The sequence below is a fragment of the Poecilia latipinna genome, unplaced genomic scaffold (assembly GCF_001443285.1).
Source record: "Poecilia latipinna isolate Pla-1442-1.1 unplaced genomic scaffold, P_latipinna-1.0 Scaffold2360, whole genome shotgun sequence".
NCBI lineage: Eukaryota > Metazoa > Chordata > Actinopteri > Cyprinodontiformes > Poeciliidae > Poecilia > Poecilia latipinna.
In genome coordinates, this window is record NW_015114976.1 from 7,623 (window position 1) to 27,981 (window position 20,359).

Here is a 20,359-nt window from a genome sequence, read left to right on the forward strand (position 1 = left end):
TTATGTAGAGCTATATATTACACAATTATTAAAAAAAATAACCCTACATCCTCGGGACAAAATGTGCTGAATATATTGAGATATAGTGTACAGATTTTAATAAACCAAACTCTGTCGAGCCAGTTCTTGTCTGGCAAGCTTGCCCACGTTTTAGACCTTCTCTCAGGGTAGTCTTGCTTTTAAAAGCTTTACTGAAACGGTTGCTCTCATCGGTGATGGTGATCATGATAAACATGTGGTGTAGAGAATGACTCTGTTATGCTCGTCAATAAATGATGTGGATCTTGTATGGTTACTGGAGTTTGAGCTGTCCCATATAAAGTCGCGGTTTGCTTGGAGAACCGATGCAGTTTTTGTAATTAATCACGCAGATGTGCGTCAAAGTACAGCGCAGACTGGAAGCACCAGAAGGAGGCTTATTGGGTTCTTTTTTTCTAAGATCAGCAGACTTGCTCTCCAACGACACAGTTTTATTTTCCTCTCGGAGTCGGAAAAGCTTTTGTGCCGCTTTTCCAGCAACCATATTCTGTGCATAATATACTCTGATTAGATTTAATTAGATTTTCTTATGGATAAAACGTCATTGTTTTTCATATTAACATGGTCACGTGAAAAGAAATGTATTTACCCTGATCGTGATCTTCTCATGTAAACATCATCTAATTGTTTTTGCATGCAATTAATTCTGGTCACATGACAAGGGGATATAGACTGTTTTTTGTGTTATTCTTCTTACACAGGAACGGTGAATCCGGACTTAAGGTCCTTTTTACATTAGCAATGTCCATGCATGGTGCAGCTGATTTATATGACTTGCAGAATCATTACAAATCTGTCGAAAGCAGGAACTCAAGAATTCTTGGTTAATATTTAAATTAAGGTTATTTTGTGCCATATCATATGTTTCATGCATTTTTCCTTGCAGAGGAATTTATTGTGTGGGGCTGTTTGTAACCGAGTTCAGAAAGAAAAGCCTAGCTTAGATTTTAATTATGAACTTTAAACTCAATAGTTTTACTTTATAATTGACATTAGTCACTAAAAAGAAAGTAGCAAGCAAAATGTAGACGATCGGAAGAACTATTTAAAAAAAATGTGGCTACAACTCTGGCACTGAGGGTTTGTCCCAAAGAAAATTTGTTTAAAGGTTGCCTGTAATTAAGGCTCCAAAAATGTTTAAAATGAACTGTAAGGCCTCACATGTCAACCTATCAGATGTTAAAGAATGGTCAATGGTATGCCAATTTTCTTGGAAAATAAATTGCATATGTAAGCCATCAGTCAATACATTTTTGTTTAAGACCTGCTGTGTTGTGTATTTATTTTCTCATAAAAAGGATGCAAAGATAGATATTTTTTTCCTATAGAACTCTATAAAATTGTTTCAAGACATGACGTTGTTTTATTTACTTGACCGTGAACTGTATGCTTCACCATCACTTAGTATTTTTGCGGTAATTTGGCAGTAATGACAGTGTTTACATTATTGTACCGCGTGGTGTTTCTGAGCCACGCCCCCTCACGTCTGCTCTCTCTCTCACGTAATAACGTCGCCGGCACGTATGTTGTCGGGCTGGAGATTTCGCGGCGATGGCGACGGAGGCTCGGCGCTGGAAGGGGACGTATTGAAAGCGGGGCTTTGGCTTGGATATGACGAATGCGTATTTGTTGGAGATTGCTTTGCTCTTCAGTTATTCCATTGGCTTCGGATAAATCCTCGGCCGTGGACTTCTCAACACTCCTTTGACTGGTGAGTCAAGCGGCTGTGGTCTCGTCCGCGGTGTGTTTTGACAGAGGCCTCAGTCCCGGGGTCCGCCCTCCATCTCATAACAAAAACACTCGCACTGAGTGGCTAGCTCCCGCAGCTACAGGCTAGCAAGTTAACTTACTGGCTGTTCTGTGGTATAACCAGCGCTCGGACATCGCAACATAACACTGCATTGAAGAGTCAGTAGAGCTAGTGGTATTCCTTAAACGACCTCTCAGGACTAGGCTCTAGTGTTACGCTACTATTTAACTGAAATTGCCTGACGCTAGCTCGCTAACTGTTGATGTTAACGTTAGTTAGCGTGCCCAAAGAGAAGGAAGACCAGTCATAATTTTACAGTTTTCTCCGTCGCCAATTGAGTACGTTGACATTAAAAAGTGGAATTAACTGCTACCTGGGTGTCAATAAATAATTTCTCCGTAGTCAAATTTGTGTTTTGAAGCTCAGAAATTAAAATAACGACTGTGGTTTTATTGTAGCTCATTTCATACAAAGCCCAGGGTGCACTAGCATTTCTTCTTTTAACATTTATCTGTTCAGTCGAAGCTTTTCTACCGCTGTCCAGCCGTTAATGGCCGGTTGTCAGTTCACTCCACCGTCCTGGTTGTCAGTTTGGACTTTCTCAACTAGCTAAAACCGTGGAGGCGGAGTGATGCTGCTGCTCTTGTCACGGGACAGGAGTAACGCTAAGGCTCTAACGGAGCTTATCCTTCCGTGTGTGATTCTGAGTGAAGCCAGCCGGGCTCTGCTCATAAGCCTTCCTCTGTAAACAGAGCCGTACCATGCCTTGGTCAGATATGCTTTATCAGGTAGCACCAGCAGTAAAAGCAATGAAGTAATGACCTCATTTGCGTGCTTCTTGGAGAGGAGGCCTTGTTTAAGGGGCTCATCTGTTACCATTTCGACTGTTTTTTTTTCCTTCCATGTTTCTCTCTTTTTTTCCCTCCCCTTGCCTGGGCATCTTAAATGTTTATGAGTAGGTGTGTTGTGCTCCTGAGCTGTCCATTCACTGACCCTCTTAGATCAGATTTCAGTCTCTGCAGTAGGAGCTGACCTTTTCAGCTATTTGTTGGGCTGTTTGCTGAGATATCCCTAGCAGGTTGCCTGTTTAGAAGCAAGATGTTTGGTCTCTTTTTTTTAAAATGTTACTACTATATAAACACACTCCAGCAATGTAAAAGAACATTACGGTATATAGCAATTACATTTGTAATTATGTTTGAATTTGTGTTCTTGTTCTTTATGAAAATAATTTGTGCCATCCTGGCTATAAAATAATACAGTTTACTTAGCTAATGCTTTATGTTTGGCAAATTTTTTTAGGTAGGTCTTCCATGCCATGTGTCAGTTTATTTTAATCTCCAATAATACTACGTCTTTCGTAATGAATCAATTGATTGCATGATAAAATTAAAGCTCAATAATTTCCATTTACATGATTTATTGTTTTTCTCTTTTCTCTCTCGCTTTCTACCAAAAACTGAATGACAGAAGTCTTCAGTCTGGTGCTTTGCTGTTAAAGAACCCTTTTTTTAAGAACAATTTTGTTTTCAAAGACTTCATAATTCCTTTTTTTTCTGTTTTGGTTATGTACTTTGAATATTTAAAATGTCTCCTGGTTCCAGCATGAAATATTAGCTGGAATATAAAGTTTATTGATCTTGAAGAATGTGTTCTTGCATTATTATTCTTCTATGATTATATTACTTGAAAATGATTTAAAACAAACAATGTTATCATTTATTGCAGTAAATTCTGGGACAATTTATTGTCCAGCAAAACTTGTTATATTGTGACAAACCTACCAGTAGCTGAATTAGCTCAACGTTGCTAACAGTGGTCCATGTTTTCCCTCTAACACTCTGACAATGAGTCCACGGCTGGCTAATCAAGTTTGGATTTCTGCTGCATGATTTCACTAAATGAAAAAGAAAAAGCAAATTATCTGTGTGCATTCTGTGGATTGGTCTGCAAGACACAATATTTGGTTCTGCTGAATTGTTTTCCATCTGATTGGTTTCTGTGTGTACTCGCCACCGTTTGATGCCTTATTCTGCATTTAACAACTTAAGTAGTTACATGATTTGTCAGTACTGTTTTGATTTGTGTCGTGTTTACATATGATACTTAAGTTTACCCTTAAGCCTGTCATACTAGCTGGTCGTTTTCACTGGAGGTGGTAGGGGGGCACTAGGTCAGTCCACCAGCAGCGCACTGTGTTTTTGTGTTAAAAAATGTCAAAAGTTACAAAGAATTTGGATGTGCACGAGCAGACATTATATTTTGGAAATAACTTGTGAGGCCAACAGGCAGATGCAGTTGGTCCACAATTTGTCAGCTAAAAACTTAGCTTAATTCGTCTTTCGTGTCACTGGTGTATAAAAACCCTGTTTAAAATAAGAAAACAACACTTAGTCCGGTGGGGTGGCAAGTAAAGCTTGGTGGCCCGCCAGGCTTATAATACACCGAGGGAATCCCTGAACTTGACTGTTATCAGTTAAGATCTTTTGTAATAAAATCTTCCCATTCTGGTTTTTTTCACAGACTCCATTTGTTCTATTTTTGCTTGATTTTTTTTATTTATTTTTTGGTAAAAATCCTTGTAGTGTGTTCAAGTCTGGCACAAAATACTGGCCTACAGAGTACATAATGTGAAGAAGAGGAGGAAGCAATAAAAGGTTACAAATGGACTTGCACTATGCCTTGTGTGATGTCACCAGAACCACATGCGAGTGGGAAGCTTTTGTCTTGATTTAAATAAGAATTCACCAGAAACTAACCAAATTTAAACCATCCATGCTTTGCTATTCTGTAGCTGATAAACTACGTGTGAAGTCAGTTTGATTGGTTTTTCACACAAGTCTTGTATAAATTTAGTTTTCATGTGATCAAGACTCATAGCTGGCCAGACGTGGACTTGGTGGCTTAGGCACCAGCAGGCATCTTTTTTTTTTTTTCTCCAATCCACATCTGAGTTTAATTGGTATCTCAAAGCTCACATGCATGCCACTGTGACCACCACTACATCTATATTTGTCAGAGAATCAAAAGGGCTCCTGTAGTTTGTAAAGAAACCTCCTGTTTGTGTAAGTATAAGGATATTTAAAAAGTTAAAAAAAAAAATTTTCTCACAGTTTCTGTTTATTTCCACAGATTTCCTCGTCTTCCTTGTTAGAATTTCCGAACAGATTAACCAGGACTGCAGACTGATCCGTGCCAAGCTTCTGCAGTAAGTTTTAATCTGTAATGATTGACATTTTTGTTTGTCATCTTCAAACTGACCTGAGATTTCATGCTAATTATTGATTTGTCTTTTTTTTTTAATTTTTTTTTTTTTTATAAAACTTTGAACTGCTGATACAAATTTAATCTGATTGAGTTCTCTTTAAAAACCATGATTGAGACGTATAATAAATCTTTACAATGGCAAGAATTTGGATGAAAAATCTGGTAAGATTCTTTATCACACCTGCTCAGAAATGCCACTATGATGGAAATCCTCCTACATGCTGGAGAAAATGTAGAAATCAAAACGCAAACCATTCTCATGTTTTCTGGGACGGCCGAATTATAAAAGATTACTGGAAGAAAGAGATAAATAGTGCCTTACAAGAACATTCCTTTGGAGATCAAACTTACGTATTTTGGCATAATTCCTCAAGAAGCTTCAAAAAGAAACAAATATCTGACAACTATTTTATTAGTAGCAAGTAAGAAAAACATTACAAGAAAATGGTTAACACAAGACAAACCAACTTTAGACGACCGGATCGACATAACATTTAACATATAACATGGAAAAAATAACAGCCTCTCAATGACGGGACTGAACAATTCTGTCACTGGTGGCAGATTTGGGTAGACTGTGTCAAACTTAAAAGATCTGATTTCATTTATAGAGACCAAAATGAGGATGAAATCTCCTCGATAATCCACTCTCCTACGATAGACATACTTCATAATTATTTAATACTATGTTTTCGTCGGTGTATTCTTTTTTTATTCTTTTTTTTTGTGGTTTGCTTTTTACATTTCTAACTTAATTTTTTTCTTTTTGTTTCTTCTTTCACACTCTCTTATTCCTTCAGCATTTTATAAAATTTTTTTACCTGCAAGATTTCCAAAAGGAGAGGCAACATTTCCAAATCAGCAAGATCCATGACAGATTCAGAAACTGAATCTACAAAAGGATAAAAAGGAGCCACTTTGCTGTTTGATCTTCAAGATTTATGCTAAATTTAAATGGCTTTACCATTAATTCTTCCTCTAAATTAATTTGAAATTCCCCTCTGATACTAAAAAAAAAGCTACCTTTCTGTCCACACTATCAGCTTTCTCAATGAAGAATATTTTCATGACCTGGTAACGCTCAGGTACGGTGTGTTCACTGAGGGGAAACGGATCGAATGCTTGAGTTTCCAGTCTGCTGATCCGCAGTCAGGGCCGATCTCACCGTCCATCTCCAGTTATCTTAGTGTTTCTAAGCCGATGTTCACTAGTTGACACGTCTGGAATAAAACGGCCAGAATTAACAGAGATGATGGATGTTGTGCAAACGGCGATCTCTGATTAGAGTCAGTGTGGGAAAATGAAAATGCGGTAACAGTTCGGCCTCCACGGCACCCAGAGACCAATAACCAGCAACCACCTCATGAAGCAATCACAGAGACATCTGTAGCAAATTATCCCAATTTGAATTTGTTTTTTCAATTCAGACAGGCCTTATTATGACGGTGGACTAACGGGTAAATGCAACACTTTTACGTGTGAGGCAGCTAGAGTTGCTGATTTAAACCCCCAGAAACCTCAGAATAAGTCAAATTAAAAATGATTGCCTGTTAAAGAGCCCCTCCATGTGAAGTGTTTATAAGTATCTCTCTGTGTTTCTGTGTTGAGCAGACATAACTGAGCCGGAGTTCCTCGTTGGAAGACCCACACTCCTTCACCGGGGCCATGGTAAAGCATCCTCACTTTGTTTACTGCGATGCATGCTAATTGTCGTGTCCCATGTCCTGCAAGCAATCTGCACAGTGGGAGCGATCCATTGATTATCGCTTTCAGTCAGCTCTGGTTATCAGGAGGCAGACGGTTGCATGAGCTCCGAACGTGTCAAAGGTCTTCTGAGGACAGCTTTCAGTTTCCACTGCACAAATGTTTTATCATTGCTTTGTGATATGGGCAGCTGCTGACTGGATGTGCATTTCCTGTTTGAGCTGCTTTTGTTTTATGTGGGTTTTTTTTCCCTTTAATTATAGTAGTATAGTAAAGTGCTGTCCTTTTGGCTGGATTTAGCTTCATGCTATAGCATTGGCAATTGGTGAACAGCTCTGCTTATGCTGACTCAGCAGCACACAGGAAGTTTTACTGCTGTTTATCGTTCATCTCTTTCCTTTCACCATCATTTTTCCCCCCCCCAAGACTTTAAATTCTGCATTCCCTTCTGAAATGAGAACATGGATTTGTTTAAAGGGTCAGTATTATGTAGAATTGAGCTTTGCATCACGCTGTAGTGTTATTCTCTCATCAGAAACATACCTGCAGTGTTGTTTTGATTCATTCATGCACGTTTGAGAAATTCTTTAATCGCCCCGTGCCAACCATTCAGCTTGTAAAACACTGGACGGACCTAGCTAGGGTTAATAGAGGAGCCATGTTGTGATGAGTCCCTGAAGGCGGTGTTTCAGAAAGAAGTTTTTAAAGAGACAGATGCCCAATTTGAAGGCGTTAAATTATAAAGTAAAATTTCTTCTGAATCACGTTTGATCTATATAGCATTTTTTGCAACCACTGATGATAACATAATAGTGCCATAAAATTCAGCCTCTTTAATTCAAGTTTTCTGAGTTTATAATTTTGGGAGTTCTGTCGTGTTTGTTGGTTCTATCTATGAAGGTTTGTTGTTTTAAAATCATCCCGGTTGTGTAATACGCTGTGGTGGAAAGAGGAAGACGGTCGTTGTGACATGCTGACCATTTACTAGTCATCTAAAAAGCCAACCTCGATGCTTTCTGCCGCCTAACTGGGAGAGAAAGCTGAAATAAGGCTGTGTGTGTGTGTGTGTGTGTGTGTGTGTTGGACGGTAGATAAGCAACAGCGAAGGAAATACTCAGCTAACCATCTCCTGTCACATGTTCCGAATTTAAATTAAAACTAAAGACAAATATGACAGCGAAAGAAAGCTGTGGTTTTGAAAAGCTGACACTAGTTAGTTTGCAGATAAACATGCTTTGCTGTCTGTGCAGGAGGAGGAGGGGCAGCAGAGCCTGGAGTGCATCCAGGCCAATCAGATCTTCCCCAAGAAGTCCCCAGTGCTGGAGGAGGAAAACATGCAGGTGAGCCACACCGTGTCCTCACTGATCATCTTAAGCTGTAAAACGGTTCAACCTCACTGTTGATTTCTGCCAATTACATAACTGCCACAGTGAGTTATTAAAAGCGTACCCTCAACTTAAGCACAATAAAGCAATGAAAGGAGAATTTGCTATCCGGTTGGACTTTGGATCTACATTTTTCTTTTTTCTCTCTTTTACTTTTGCAGTTGATTTTCAAGCCTGTTTTCCTGTACAAGCCGCAGTGCAAGAGAAAAAACATCTTCATGTTGTTTAATAGTGTATTTTAGAAGCAGAGGCGACATCGTTCTGCGGTTAGCGGTTGCTGTAAATATAGCAAATATTTTAATCAAGAAAATTATTACCAAGTTGAATTTTAAAGTCTATGTGAGAGCTCAAAATGTCTCCAAAAAAAGATGAAGTTGGCTGCATTCAGTTAATGTTTTTTTGCTTTCTGTTCAGAAAGTCTTGCACTCTCTCACTTTTTGTCAGCCCGAATAAGTGACAGATGAATTTCAGCATCTTAAGACATGAAACTGATTACTTTTTTGTACTTTGTTGAAACCTCTGCAGTGAGGAGTGTTGTTGGCACTATTTGGTGGCTCCATTTAGTGACCAAGAAGCATTCAATATTTGAGCTGAAAGCTAGCCATACAGTAGCTGCGCTGAAACAGAGAGCGAGAAAGACGAGGTTTTGAGTTGTACTTTAGCGGTTTCTCCCTTTGCTGTTAAGCACAGCACGAAATTAATAAAATCTACATGTCTAAGTTTGATTGAGATAACGGAATTATTAAACATGTGATTCTTTAACAAGCATCACATGTTAAAGAATAGTCTTTTTGCCCTCCAGCATTGTACACATGCGCAATATTTCCTTATGTAAACAATAACATACAGAGGGTTTTGATTTGTAAATCCGATTATAATTAAGTCGATGCCTCACCAGCCATGAACCTCACTGCACGTCACTGCGTTTATTATTAAATTTCTTATCATATGGCATTTTCTTACCTTAAATGTCTTAGTTCATGACACAAGCTCGGCATTGTCAGATGTCAATAGGACTGACGTTTTTCAGTTTTTAGCAGCCTGAGCTAGAAATTCACTTTGTGCTGCCTGAGTTGTTGTAGGCAACCAGGAAAACCTGGAGTGGAGTTTTAGTGTCTATCAGGTGGAATGGATTCTTTCATGAAGCAATAAAAACATCACTTGGAGAAGTAATGCGTTATTTGATGTTGGGACTCGATTTTAAATGTTTAATCGAGTTAATGTCAGGGTCTATAATGAATTAATTGCAATTTATGAAATTAGCCACATTTTCAATAAAACCCCCTTTTTGCTGCCTGGTCAACAGAAACGGGTTTCTCATCCATTGTAGTTGTTTCCAGACGTTGCTGGTGCATCTGCGTTTATCACAAATGCTTCACTACAAAAGTTCCAGCCGGAACTTCAGTATTAAAAAAAAAATTTCAAAAAATATAATTGCACTAAAACACTCTCCTGCATTAAGATCACTGTAATTAATTAATTAACCATCAAGGTCTGTGCCCTAATTTTTTTTTGCAAATGTAAGGCGGTTCATACTGTTACTTTTCAAATGTCTTCATGTGAATGATTATCATGAACTTAGCTGGAAATCAATAAGCAGAAAGTGATCAGAAGTGATACGGCAGCAGGTGAGATGTTAGTTTTGAGAGATTGCATTTCCACCATGGTTTCCTCCATTACTCAGTGAAACAGAGGAGCACTAACTTTATGTTGGCCTTGTGGAAATAACAGACTGTGACGAATTGATTAGCTGCTGTTATATAACACGTCTGAAAAGGAAGCTCATTTCTGAAAGTAGTCCCTTTTTTTATTACAGAACAGATATTTCGTTATATTTCTATTTTAAAATTCCTACCAAATGCTAAAATTGTCAGCAAGTTTAAATGGTCACTATAAACACTTTTGGTGACATTGCAAATGTCACCAGGGTTTTTTTTTTTTTTTTTTGTTCTTTTTGCGTTATCATTTTTGCTGATCTGATCTGTGTGGCTTTGCAGTTCATGTCAGATTTCTTTCTCTCTCCCTCTCCTGCGGTTGCTAGGTGCCCTTTCCCGAGCTGCACGGGGAGTTCACAGAGTATGTCGGGCGAGCAGAGGACGCCATCATCGCAATGTCTAACTATCGCCTACACATAAAGTTCAAAGAGTCCGTTGTCAACGTAAGTGTGTCCGAAAAGTTTCCAACAAGCTTTAAAGTTGCAAATCCGATTAGAAAATATCGTTCGATGTGCATTGTGTGTGTTGGGGGCTGTGTGAAAGTGTGTGACGTTGTTTTGTGAATGAACAGAGCCGGCCTGTTAAGCCAGGCCATTCAGACCCGATCTCCAACGGCAGCAGCGCCGCACAGCTCCTCTGCAGCCTCTGTTTCTCCCCACTCCCCCCATCCTCTCTGGACTTGCTGTTGCTATGGTTGCAGCTGCTCCAGAGGGGATGCACAACAGTCAGGCCCTCTATTTGGCTCTCTCAACCTTTTCACTCTATAAAGGAGACAGGCCGGTTTGTTTTCATTACACACAGCACAAGTAGTTTAAATTGGAAATCTCTTCATTTTCATGTTAGTATAAATCATGGAATTTATAGTTTATTATGACGGGAAGCTAAAAAATAGATAAATAATTAAAGTTTTGTGAATTACATGTGTTATGATGCAGCCAAAAAACCACCTCATCCTAGCACAAAACTTTTTATCAAAAACGTGAGTTTTTTTAATTTTAAATAATTGGGGCACTCCCATTCAACAAATTTATTTTTGTAGTTTCAATTTGCACAATTTTATGGCTAAGGGAAACGCAGCTAGTGCGGTTCCTAGAAAAAAATGGACTATTATGATTTGATCAGTGTGTTTTTTTTCACTGCTCAGTTACATGAAATTCTTCCAAATTTCTTTGATACCAAATTAAATATTTACCAAAACTCAACCTCTTTCCTTAAGAGCATTTGTTTAGACAATGCTAATCCTGATACAATGCTAATTTTAGCCAATTCCATTCTTCTTTAACAACCAAATTAATTCTGAATATTTCCCTCTAACGTTTTTGTTCTCTACTGTTTTGTGTTTTTACTGTGTGGTGGTTATGAATGGGCTTAGTGCTGAACTCCACAGCCACACAGAGGAATGCCTGGATCAATGCCCTGCTTGTTTAACTGCTTTAATGGCTTCTGCTTACTGTACAAAATGTTATACTACACAATATTACTTGAGTATGTGATGCTTAATGAATTTCAATGGGCCCCATTGGAATTTGTAGGGTATTCTATCATCATTTTGTATCAGTTAGACATATCTGTCTATTAAATAACAGCAGGGCTGAGACATGTTGGGCTCCATTTAGAACAGCAGTGTCCAAATTTATGTTTGTCTAATGAAAAATGGTAAGTAATTTTGTAGTAAATCTTTTATTTTTTTTATTTAAATATGCAATAATCTTCTGAAACAAAGTAGAAAAGAATAGTTTATTGCGGGTCTCAGAGGTTTTCCATAATAAAAAAAGGTGTACAAGTTTCTAACTTTTTATGGCCAAATATTTCCTACTTTATTGGTTTAGAAAATGTTTTTTTTTTAAAGTCTAATCTCAGCAACAAAATTGTGAACTTTCTTCTTAAATTCTTGCTGCTTTCGCCAAGTTCTCAAGCCAGAGTTCTCCTCACACACGTCGGGTTGAGTCTGTGTTACATAACAGCACTGTAAGGGCCCAGAAAACAGCAGTGGGAAGTTCTGGAGCAAGGTGAGCGAGTTGAGTGGCTGAAAAGCAGTCGAAGAATTTCAATGACTACCAGATTAGAGATGCAGATTGCAGCACAGGAATTAAACAGTGACAGCAGGATGTGGAAACATCCAGAATATGCAGTAATGGCAGCCCTGCGCTCGCGCTAAAAGTGCTAACAAATGGACATTCCCCTCTTACATGACTGTTCTCTTTTTGTTTTTATTTTCTGTTTTTGTGGTGGGGGTTTAGAGTTGTTGTTGTGAGGTTTCAGTAAGTATCCTGCAGAACTGCATGGAGTGGAGTGGTTGAATTTTAACTGTAGAGCTGACTGTGTGCTTGCCCACTAACTAGCTGGTGCCTCAGGGACTGGAGGCATTATTGCTTGACGGCAGATGTTAGTTTTAAGTAGTCCCTTAAACTAGATAAAAGAAAAAGGTTGGATGTCCATACAAAAGATGAAGGCTGTCCATCAACAAAACTGTACCTGCTTTTGTGTTCTTGTAATGAGAGCTGACTTGTACATTGGCTGACTGGCCGTCATGCATGACTGTCAGAACATAAACTTTAGCCTCACCTTTTCTAAAAGCCCGCCACACCACCATGAAAAGCTCCTAACTCATTAACAAAGCTCAGTATAAAGTAGCAGAACTGCCTTCCTACTCTTTTCAGGTCTTATCTAGGCTTTATGTGCTTGTGACAGTTCTGTACTTTGAACTATATTTGCCTATAACTGATGTGATGACTGAAACCAGTGTCAAGGAGGACTTATTAGCAAGCTCTTTATGTGTAAGCCAGTCGTAACAAATGAATTTATTGCACGATAAATTAAAACGAGTGCGATCATTTTCATTTAGACAACACTGGTTAAAGAGATTCTCTAATAGGTTTGAGAGAGTTCGCACTGCCTGCCACTTTTGCCTGTTTTCCCTGTCAAAGCTGAATGATAATTTTTGAAATGCAGTTTTGGTTACAGATGCTTTATAATCCATTATAATTATTGTTGTTTTGTTTCCTTATTTTGAATCTTTTAACTGTTTTCCATTTCCAGTGCTAAATATTCTTCAGAAATTATTATTTATTTTTATCTTTGGGTGGGTATACTTACACTAATAAACCATTAGGATTATTATTATTAGTTGAAAATTATCACAAAATGACTTAATGCTCATTTATTGGAATAATTTCTGGGACAATTTATCATCCAGGAAACTTTGATATTGTGACAGGCCTACGTGTGTATAATGTTTTTGTGCTGCCACACACACACACCTCAGAGGACTTAGTATATTTAGGGATCTGTGGTGTGTTATGCTGTTAACAACTGCAGTGTGACAGAGTGGTTTGTGTAACCTGATAATTGTCTGCATGGCCCTTCATGCTCATTTGAAGTGAACATCACCCTGCTGGTGGTTAATTCTTGGCTATGAACGTTTACTGTAGTGATCCTGACTAATTTGCTAAAGGGATTTTCAGTCTGCTGTCGCCGCACGACCTGCTCTGACTGCATGAGCATGATTGGTACACGTCTTAAATGCTCTTTGCTGGTGATCCAAATGGGTGTTGTGTATCTATTGTCTCTCATCTCATCTCCTCCATAAGAGCAGATTTATAGCAAACTCTTCAACTTTTTTTTTTTCGCGTTTCGTCACTTTACAACCACAAGCTATATTTTACAGGGATTTTAATTGAAAAGTGTGAGGTGCATTTAGATTCGCATACCCACCCACGCCCTAACCCAACTCACACTTCTTGGCAAATACTTTGTGGAACCGCCTTTTGTGGCGATGCCATGCATGACTTTTTAAAATATGTTTCACACAGAGACAGGAATGTGCACATTTTGGATATACTTTGCAAAATGGCTTAAACGTTACCTGATCAGATGAACATCCATATTTTCAAGTCATGACATATTTTTGGTTTGATTTAAGCCTGTACTTGGACTGGGCCATTTAAATACATGAACATGTTTTGATCTAACTCAATCCATTAAAGTTCTGGCTAAAAACTCAAATTTGTTCAAAGGTGTTTTTGTCATCTGTTTATGTCTCTTGCATGTCTTGCAGTAAGCAAAGATTTATTATGACTTTAGGTAATCCTTTCCTTTCTGCCACCTTTACGATTGGTACTGCGTCGTTTTATTTTGAGTGTTAACAGGGCGTCAGCACATCCTTATGTGTCTAAAAGTAAGGCCTTAAAATGTCTTAAACTAATAAAAAAGTAAGTTGGTCTCAAATACTTTCATCACAGTTCTTAAATTTTGTCAGGAATATTTAATCTTGTATATTATATGTAGGAGTTTTTATTTTTATTTTTATCTTCTGACAAAAAAACTTGACTTGCATCCAGATATCTTTATTGCATTTTGTGACTCGAAGCAGTTGCACAATCCAGTAACTAGCTGCTAACATACCCTGGCTAGCTAGCTAAGTTAGGTAGCTTTTGATTGTCCAATATATATAATGCTGCAATCTGTGGGGTGAGGGAAGCTTGACACTACAGGGGTTAAAGCTGTAGAGTCTAGAGAAACACAAAGTTGCTAGCAAGAGCCACAAGCTGACTCTAGAAATTTCAGTTATGATCCCATGTGCGTGGCTAAAGCTCACACATGGGCAAGCTTTAGCCGCTACCACCACTGCTATCAACGTTGATCTGAAAGCAGTAATTGGAACTCAGAAGTCGGTGGTTTTGTGTTTTAAACACGGTGGCTAAGCACCAGTCTGACCTGTTTAAGAATTTAATTTAATCAATCATTACCATGAAAGGGAAATACAGCAGAGAATGATGAGAACAGGAAAAGGGAAAAGGAGTACAGCATGGTACCATAAGAGAATAAAGAGCCACAGATATAACTATGATGACAAATGGGGGGGAGGGGATTCAGAGGAAGTAATAAATGTCTTCTTGACAATATCTATAATCTCACAAGTGGTACCATTTGTTTATATATAAATGTATACTTTTCTATTGTATATTTATGTTGTGATAAGTCTCTCTTTTCTTTAATACTGGTCTTAAAGTCTTAAATTTGAGTTGGTGAAGGCTGGTTGTATTAATGGGGGATGAATACAAATGCATGTCATAGTTTTTGGTTTAAATCAGTAAGAAAGTTTGACAACCATGTCCCGTTATTGCTTTAACTTTTCTAACATATGCTACTTGTTTAAGTCTGTGGTTGTAATGTGACAAAAAAAATGTCAAAGCTTTAAGTAGAGTGAAAATGGACCCCTCAGTTTAAAGGAAATGCTCTCCCCCTCCTGTCTGTGGCTTCACAGGTCCCCCTCCAGTTGGTTGAGTGTGTGGAGTGTCGGGACATGTTTCAGCTTCATGTCACCTGTAAGGACTGCAAGGTCGTCAGGTAAAACTCAACTCAAATGTACATAAAGGAGACATTCTCTTATTTTTGTTTTTCAGAGAAAGAAATTCTATCTGTTCTTTTAGCACCTTTGAATATAAAGAAATTAATATCGACATGATGTACCGGATCATAACTTTCCTCACTGAAGTTCAGATCTCAGAATCCAACTAAATATGTTTCTCCAGTTAAAATGCAATGATCCTAATGCATTATTATGTTTCTTTTGTGTTTGAGAGGATCAGATATTCATTGATTTATAAAGAATCCATAAATGTGAATATAGGACTTTCCCTTGCAGTTGTCTTTGAAACTAATTGGTGCGTCTGCTGCAGCGATGTAAAACTCATGAATTCCTTCCTTAAAGCGCTGCTGGTCATGTTCTGCAGCTCTATAGTCAATGTTGTTGGACGATAAGAGTTTATCCATCAGTCCCTCTGCCCACCACTTCCTGTTATTGCAAGTTCCACATATCAAAGCCTGACTACTGTAGGAGTATCTTCTGTAAATCCATAGTGATTATTTTCTTTTTAAGCTTAAAATAGTCTTAAATTGTTCTCAACCCTGAACGTTTTAGTCAAGAAACTGTGGAATTTTGATCTGAAAAATGTATAGGAACGCTGTACATCTGTTAGTTACTGGTGTATTTCGTTTAGGTTGAAAAATTGTTCCCAAATGAAACAGGAGGATTTTAATCTGGAGCCTTTTATAAAGATTGGAAAAGTTAAAAAAAACAAAAAAAAAACACTTTAAGGTTAGCTTGATCCTACAGATGACTGGCGTTTATTTCTCAGACGCCAGCTGTTTGTTTTCAGCTGATGGTAACGATAGAGACCGTGTTTGTCTGGCAGTAAAGACATCACTCTGTTTTGTCCCCCCACCCCCGGTTTTTAAAAAAATCAATACATGTCCAGATATTATTCTGTGTCAGAGGTGTCTTCAAATTTCTAGTTATTTCCCCCCAAAACAGTTATTTTAGATAACGGTTACGTAAAAGTTGTATACCAGTGAAAATGAAAGTGAAATGTGAAGGAGATGGCTCACAGTCCACTGTACAAGGTGATTCGCTGTAAGTTGGATTGATCTTTGAACAAACATCAAAGAAATTAAAGATGTCCCGCTGGCTTCGTTTTAATAAAGACAACAGAAAGTCAGGATCGGTGGTTGTCCAGTAAATCTGTACTGCGGAGAGCCACAAAACCCTTTGACTTTCTTACAGATTAGTACACATTTAATGGGAAACAGAGTGGATTTGAAAAAACAAATAAAAATTCGGCTGTGTCCTACATGTGAATAGGGCAAAAATCTGGAAACTTTAATATGTCAGAAACAGTGATTACTCTGTACCTCCAGCATGCAGACCTGCAGGGTTTGGTGCGTGGTCCATTTTGTTCCTTTAATTTTGCCAGCAAATTCCATGTTGGAGTCCAGTGCCTTCAGCCTGGATTTATGAGTTTTCTGAACTGAAACCCAATTAATGGTCAGGAAAAAAAAATAGTATCCCTTCTTTATATTCCCTGTTCCTCAATTGTTCGTGGGAGGCAGTTAAATGTTTTTTCCTTGGCAGTCTCTCTAGGTTGAGGCCACATTCCCTCTTTAATACCCCCACCACTTATACCCCTTCCAGCTTTATTGCAGCAGGATTGTTATTAGTATTTTACAACGTGAAATATGGTTAAGATTTAAACATTGGCAAAATATGTTTTGTGTTAAAAGTCTTAAAGGAGCAGTATTATGTAAAATTAACTTTTTTTTTTAGCTTTCCATCATGTTATAATGTTATTCCCTCATCAAAAACATACCTGGAGTGTTGCTTTGATTCTTTCATGCATGTTTGAGAATTTTTTTTAATCTCCATGGCAACCATTCATCTCGGCAAAATGACTGGGTGGACCTAGCCACCCAGTCATTTTGTCCTTGGAAGACAAAGCTCCTCTTTTTATCTGCAGTTTCTGAGTCTCCTGCTCACAGAGCGCCTCTATCCAACGACTCCCCCACTCAGCTCCTTAAGACTAGCCAGCAGCAATTAGCAAACACCTGTTGGAACTGCACATTTGTTGAGCTCCTCAGTGCATCTCTGATGAAAACGTCATTAAAGGGTTGATAGACGAGTGCCAACATCAAGGCGTTAAATTACAAAGTACATTTTGATAGTTTATTTATCTTGTGAGATTTTTCTGTTGTTTAAATTGCACACAGACATCTTTCTGTTCTGTGACTTGAGGCAGCTAGAGGTTGAAGCTAACTCTAACTAGCTAGCTAGAGTTTTTGAATTTATCATTGGTAAGTGTGAATTTCTTGCCAGTTGGCTGGACAACGTTTGTCTTCACCACTGACTCACTTCTGTTGCCAACCCCCTGTGTTCTGTGCAATAAAGCTTGTCACTACTACATTATAAAATATAAAATTTCCTTTTGCACCTTTCTGTCGTAAAACAAGGCTTAAAATTCATTCGTAGTCTTAAATTTGAGTCGTGAAGAAACCCTGTCATGGAATCAACCTGGTGTCCCGTTGAACTCCCAGGTGTCAGTTCTCCACCTTCGAGCAGTGCCAGGAGTGGCTGAAGCGTTTAAACTCTGTCGTCCGGCCGCCGTCCCGCCTGGAGGACCTGTTCTCCTTCGCCTTCCACGCCTGGTGCATGGAGGTGTACGCCGGGGAGAAGGAGCAGCACGGCGAGCTGTGCAGACCAGGTGCGCTGCTGTGTTCTGCGTCTCTTCCCAAACTTCGCAGGAAGGTTTCCTTCAGCCCGCCGCTTATCGGGCATCACCTAGTTTTTTTTCTCGTTTTGTTTTTGCAGGAGAACATGTGACCTCGTGGTTCAAGAACGAGGTGGAGAGGATGGGCTTTGACACTCAGAATGCCTGGAGGATATCGGACATCAACAGCAAGTTCAGGTAAAAAAAGAAAAGAAAAACAGGCTCTCATTCAGGATTCTGCTGCTGTGTTGATGTCCACAAGACAATCCTGTCTTTTTGCTTTCTCTGACCAACAACGCATTTCTGTGGATTTGTGTTATTATATCCCGCTGGTGCTGCAGCCCTCAGTAGATAAGGAGCCAGATTAGGATTATGTGACTGTAGACAGAGCCTGTTGTTGAGTCGGTGGGGGGCCCACTTTGCCCCTCCTAGTTTAACTCTGTTCTCTGTGGCCCTCCATCCTGCCAGGCTTTGCCCCAGCTATCCTCAGCAGCTGCTGGTGCCAGCCTGGATCACTGACAAGGAGCTGGAAAATGTGGCCGCCTTCCGTTCCTGGAAAAGGTTTCCTGCCGTGGTTTACAGGTCAGTCTGTTTATTTCTTCTGTCGAACCGTATTTGTTTAATTTATTCATTGCTGCACAGAAACTGTCTTTGTGAAAGACCTGATGGAGTTGTTTGATGAAATCTTTCTGGTTCTATATCAGACTGCAAACAGGTTACAGAAATAAAAATCTTCTTTAGGTGGTTAAGAGTAAGATAAAGTCTTTATGGCTGTTTATCGTAGCCCCATGGCCTGATGATTTTAATTTTTGCTCATAAAACACTGACATCTCCTCTCAGAGCTCCAGTGCCTTTAGACCATCTAACACTCGAACTGAAAAGCATGTAGAAAATCCAAAATAAACAAATAAAGCAACCAAAATAACAATAATTTATGACGTTGTGAAATGCAGTTTTGGTTACTGAGACTTCATAATCAATTTTAGTCATTAAGCTTAGACAGGAAAAGAAAGAAAAAGTGTCAGGTGGTGCAAACCAACTACTTTACACGAGGGGTCAAATCTTTGCAGCGTCTCTCACAACGGCAGCTTTTCAATGATATTAAAGGGAGGGTCTCTTTAACAACTGTTTTCCGAATGAAAATTATTGCTCTCATTTTAATGTAAATATCTTTTTTGCTTATTGTGACATAGATAATTGTCGATATAGATAATTTTTGATTAGCTTTTTGTGTTAAATATACATTTACGCCTGTGCGTTGGTGTTGGTGGTGCAGGTGTCTTACCCCCCTCCTCACAACTGACTTTCCTGTGAATTCATTGTGAAATATGGCTACATTCACACTGCAGCCTGAAGTGACCCAAATCCGTTTATTTTTTTCTTTTGTTTTTGCTGGGGGCAAAATGAACCTGCTGCTGCACATGTAAAGCAGGTTGTTGCTAGGTAACCCGAGTGAGTGAGTTTAGTTGATGCCACCAACCTTCCTTAGCTGGCTGTGAGAGGTCGAGCAGGCAAAGCCTTTCCTCTGCCTACATCCCCCAGAATGCCTTGGGGTTCTGGATCAGAGTTCAGCAACATGATCAACATTCTGTCGGTTGTTTTTTTTTTCTTTTAATATCACGTTTCTATGGCGATATATGTTATTGTTTTATCACCCAGCCATTGTCTCCAAGCTACTCTGTGTTTGAATATTGACTCTAACTTGTGTGGATATTCATAGCAGTACTGTAAATACAGTTTTCTTGATAAAATCATAGATTCCATGTTTAGCTCTTTAATCTATGGCTTATGTTTTTTATTTTTTTCCCTTCCCATGCAGGCACCAGAGCACCGGCGCTGTGATCGCCCGCTGCGGCCAGCCAGAAGTCAGCTGGTGGGGATGGAGGAATGCCGACGACGAGCATCTGGTGCAGTCCATAGCCAAGGCCTGCGCCGTGGACAGCAGCAGCCGCAAACATCTTCCCAACGGCAGCTACACCAACGGCTCAGACCTGCCCGACACTGATTTCGGTACAAGGGTTTTTACTGATGAGATGCGCTGCTGTTATCCTCACACACATTCACCACAGAGGCCTGCTATCAGCAGAACTTGTGCAAGCCTACCTGTTAGAGCTTGTCTGTAGCAGCTGGCTGACTCAAACACGCATCTCAGTAATAATGTGTTGTCGTTTTAGATTGAAGGTCCATAAATGCATCCTGTAGTTTAATTACAGAGCCTTGCAAAACTATTCATACCATCTCAACATTTTTGCGTTTTCTTTTTGGAAAGCAAAATAAAACTTATTGGAATATTTTTCCTTAAACTACATCAAGAAAAATGATTCATGGCTTTTAAAAGCGATCAAAAGTTTTATAAGTAAAAATATATGAAGTGTGCCATTCAATGGTATCAGAAAAATATAAGTAATTGCATTCGGTAGCACATAGAGGTCAGTCACATTATGCTTTAATTAGGTT

The 20,359-nt window shown here is 38.9% G+C and overlaps 1 protein-coding gene across 6 annotated transcripts in view; it reads left to right on the forward strand.

Moving 5' to 3' along the window:
* Nucleotides 1-1,542: 1,542 nt before the first annotated feature.
* The window catches only part of mtmr3 (myotubularin related protein 3), a 41,156-nt gene continuing 22,339 nt past the window's right edge, over nt 1,543-20,359 (forward strand). For 3 of the 6 annotated variants that reach the window (XM_015019041.1, XM_015019043.1, XM_015019045.1), the window contains exons 1-11: nt 1,544-1,750; nt 4,922-4,997; nt 6,668-6,724; nt 8,011-8,100; nt 10,187-10,303; nt 12,101-12,121; nt 15,127-15,209; nt 17,730-17,896; nt 18,004-18,100; nt 18,371-18,484; nt 19,722-19,912. In XM_015019041.1, the coding sequence (XP_014874527.1) occupies nt 6,722-6,724; nt 8,011-8,100; nt 10,187-10,303; nt 12,101-12,121; nt 15,127-15,209; nt 17,730-17,896; nt 18,004-18,100; nt 18,371-18,484; nt 19,722-19,912 (883 nt within the window). In that variant the 5' untranslated portion in view covers nt 1,544-1,750; nt 4,922-4,997; nt 6,668-6,721. Of the gene's footprint in view, nt 1,751-4,921; nt 4,998-6,667; nt 6,725-8,010; nt 8,101-10,186; nt 10,304-12,100; nt 12,122-15,126; nt 15,210-17,729; nt 17,897-18,003; nt 18,101-18,370; nt 18,485-19,721; nt 19,913-20,359 lie in introns of all 6 variants that reach the window. The other 3 variants (XM_015019044.1, XM_015019042.1, XM_015019047.1) reach the window with 3 other exon arrangements.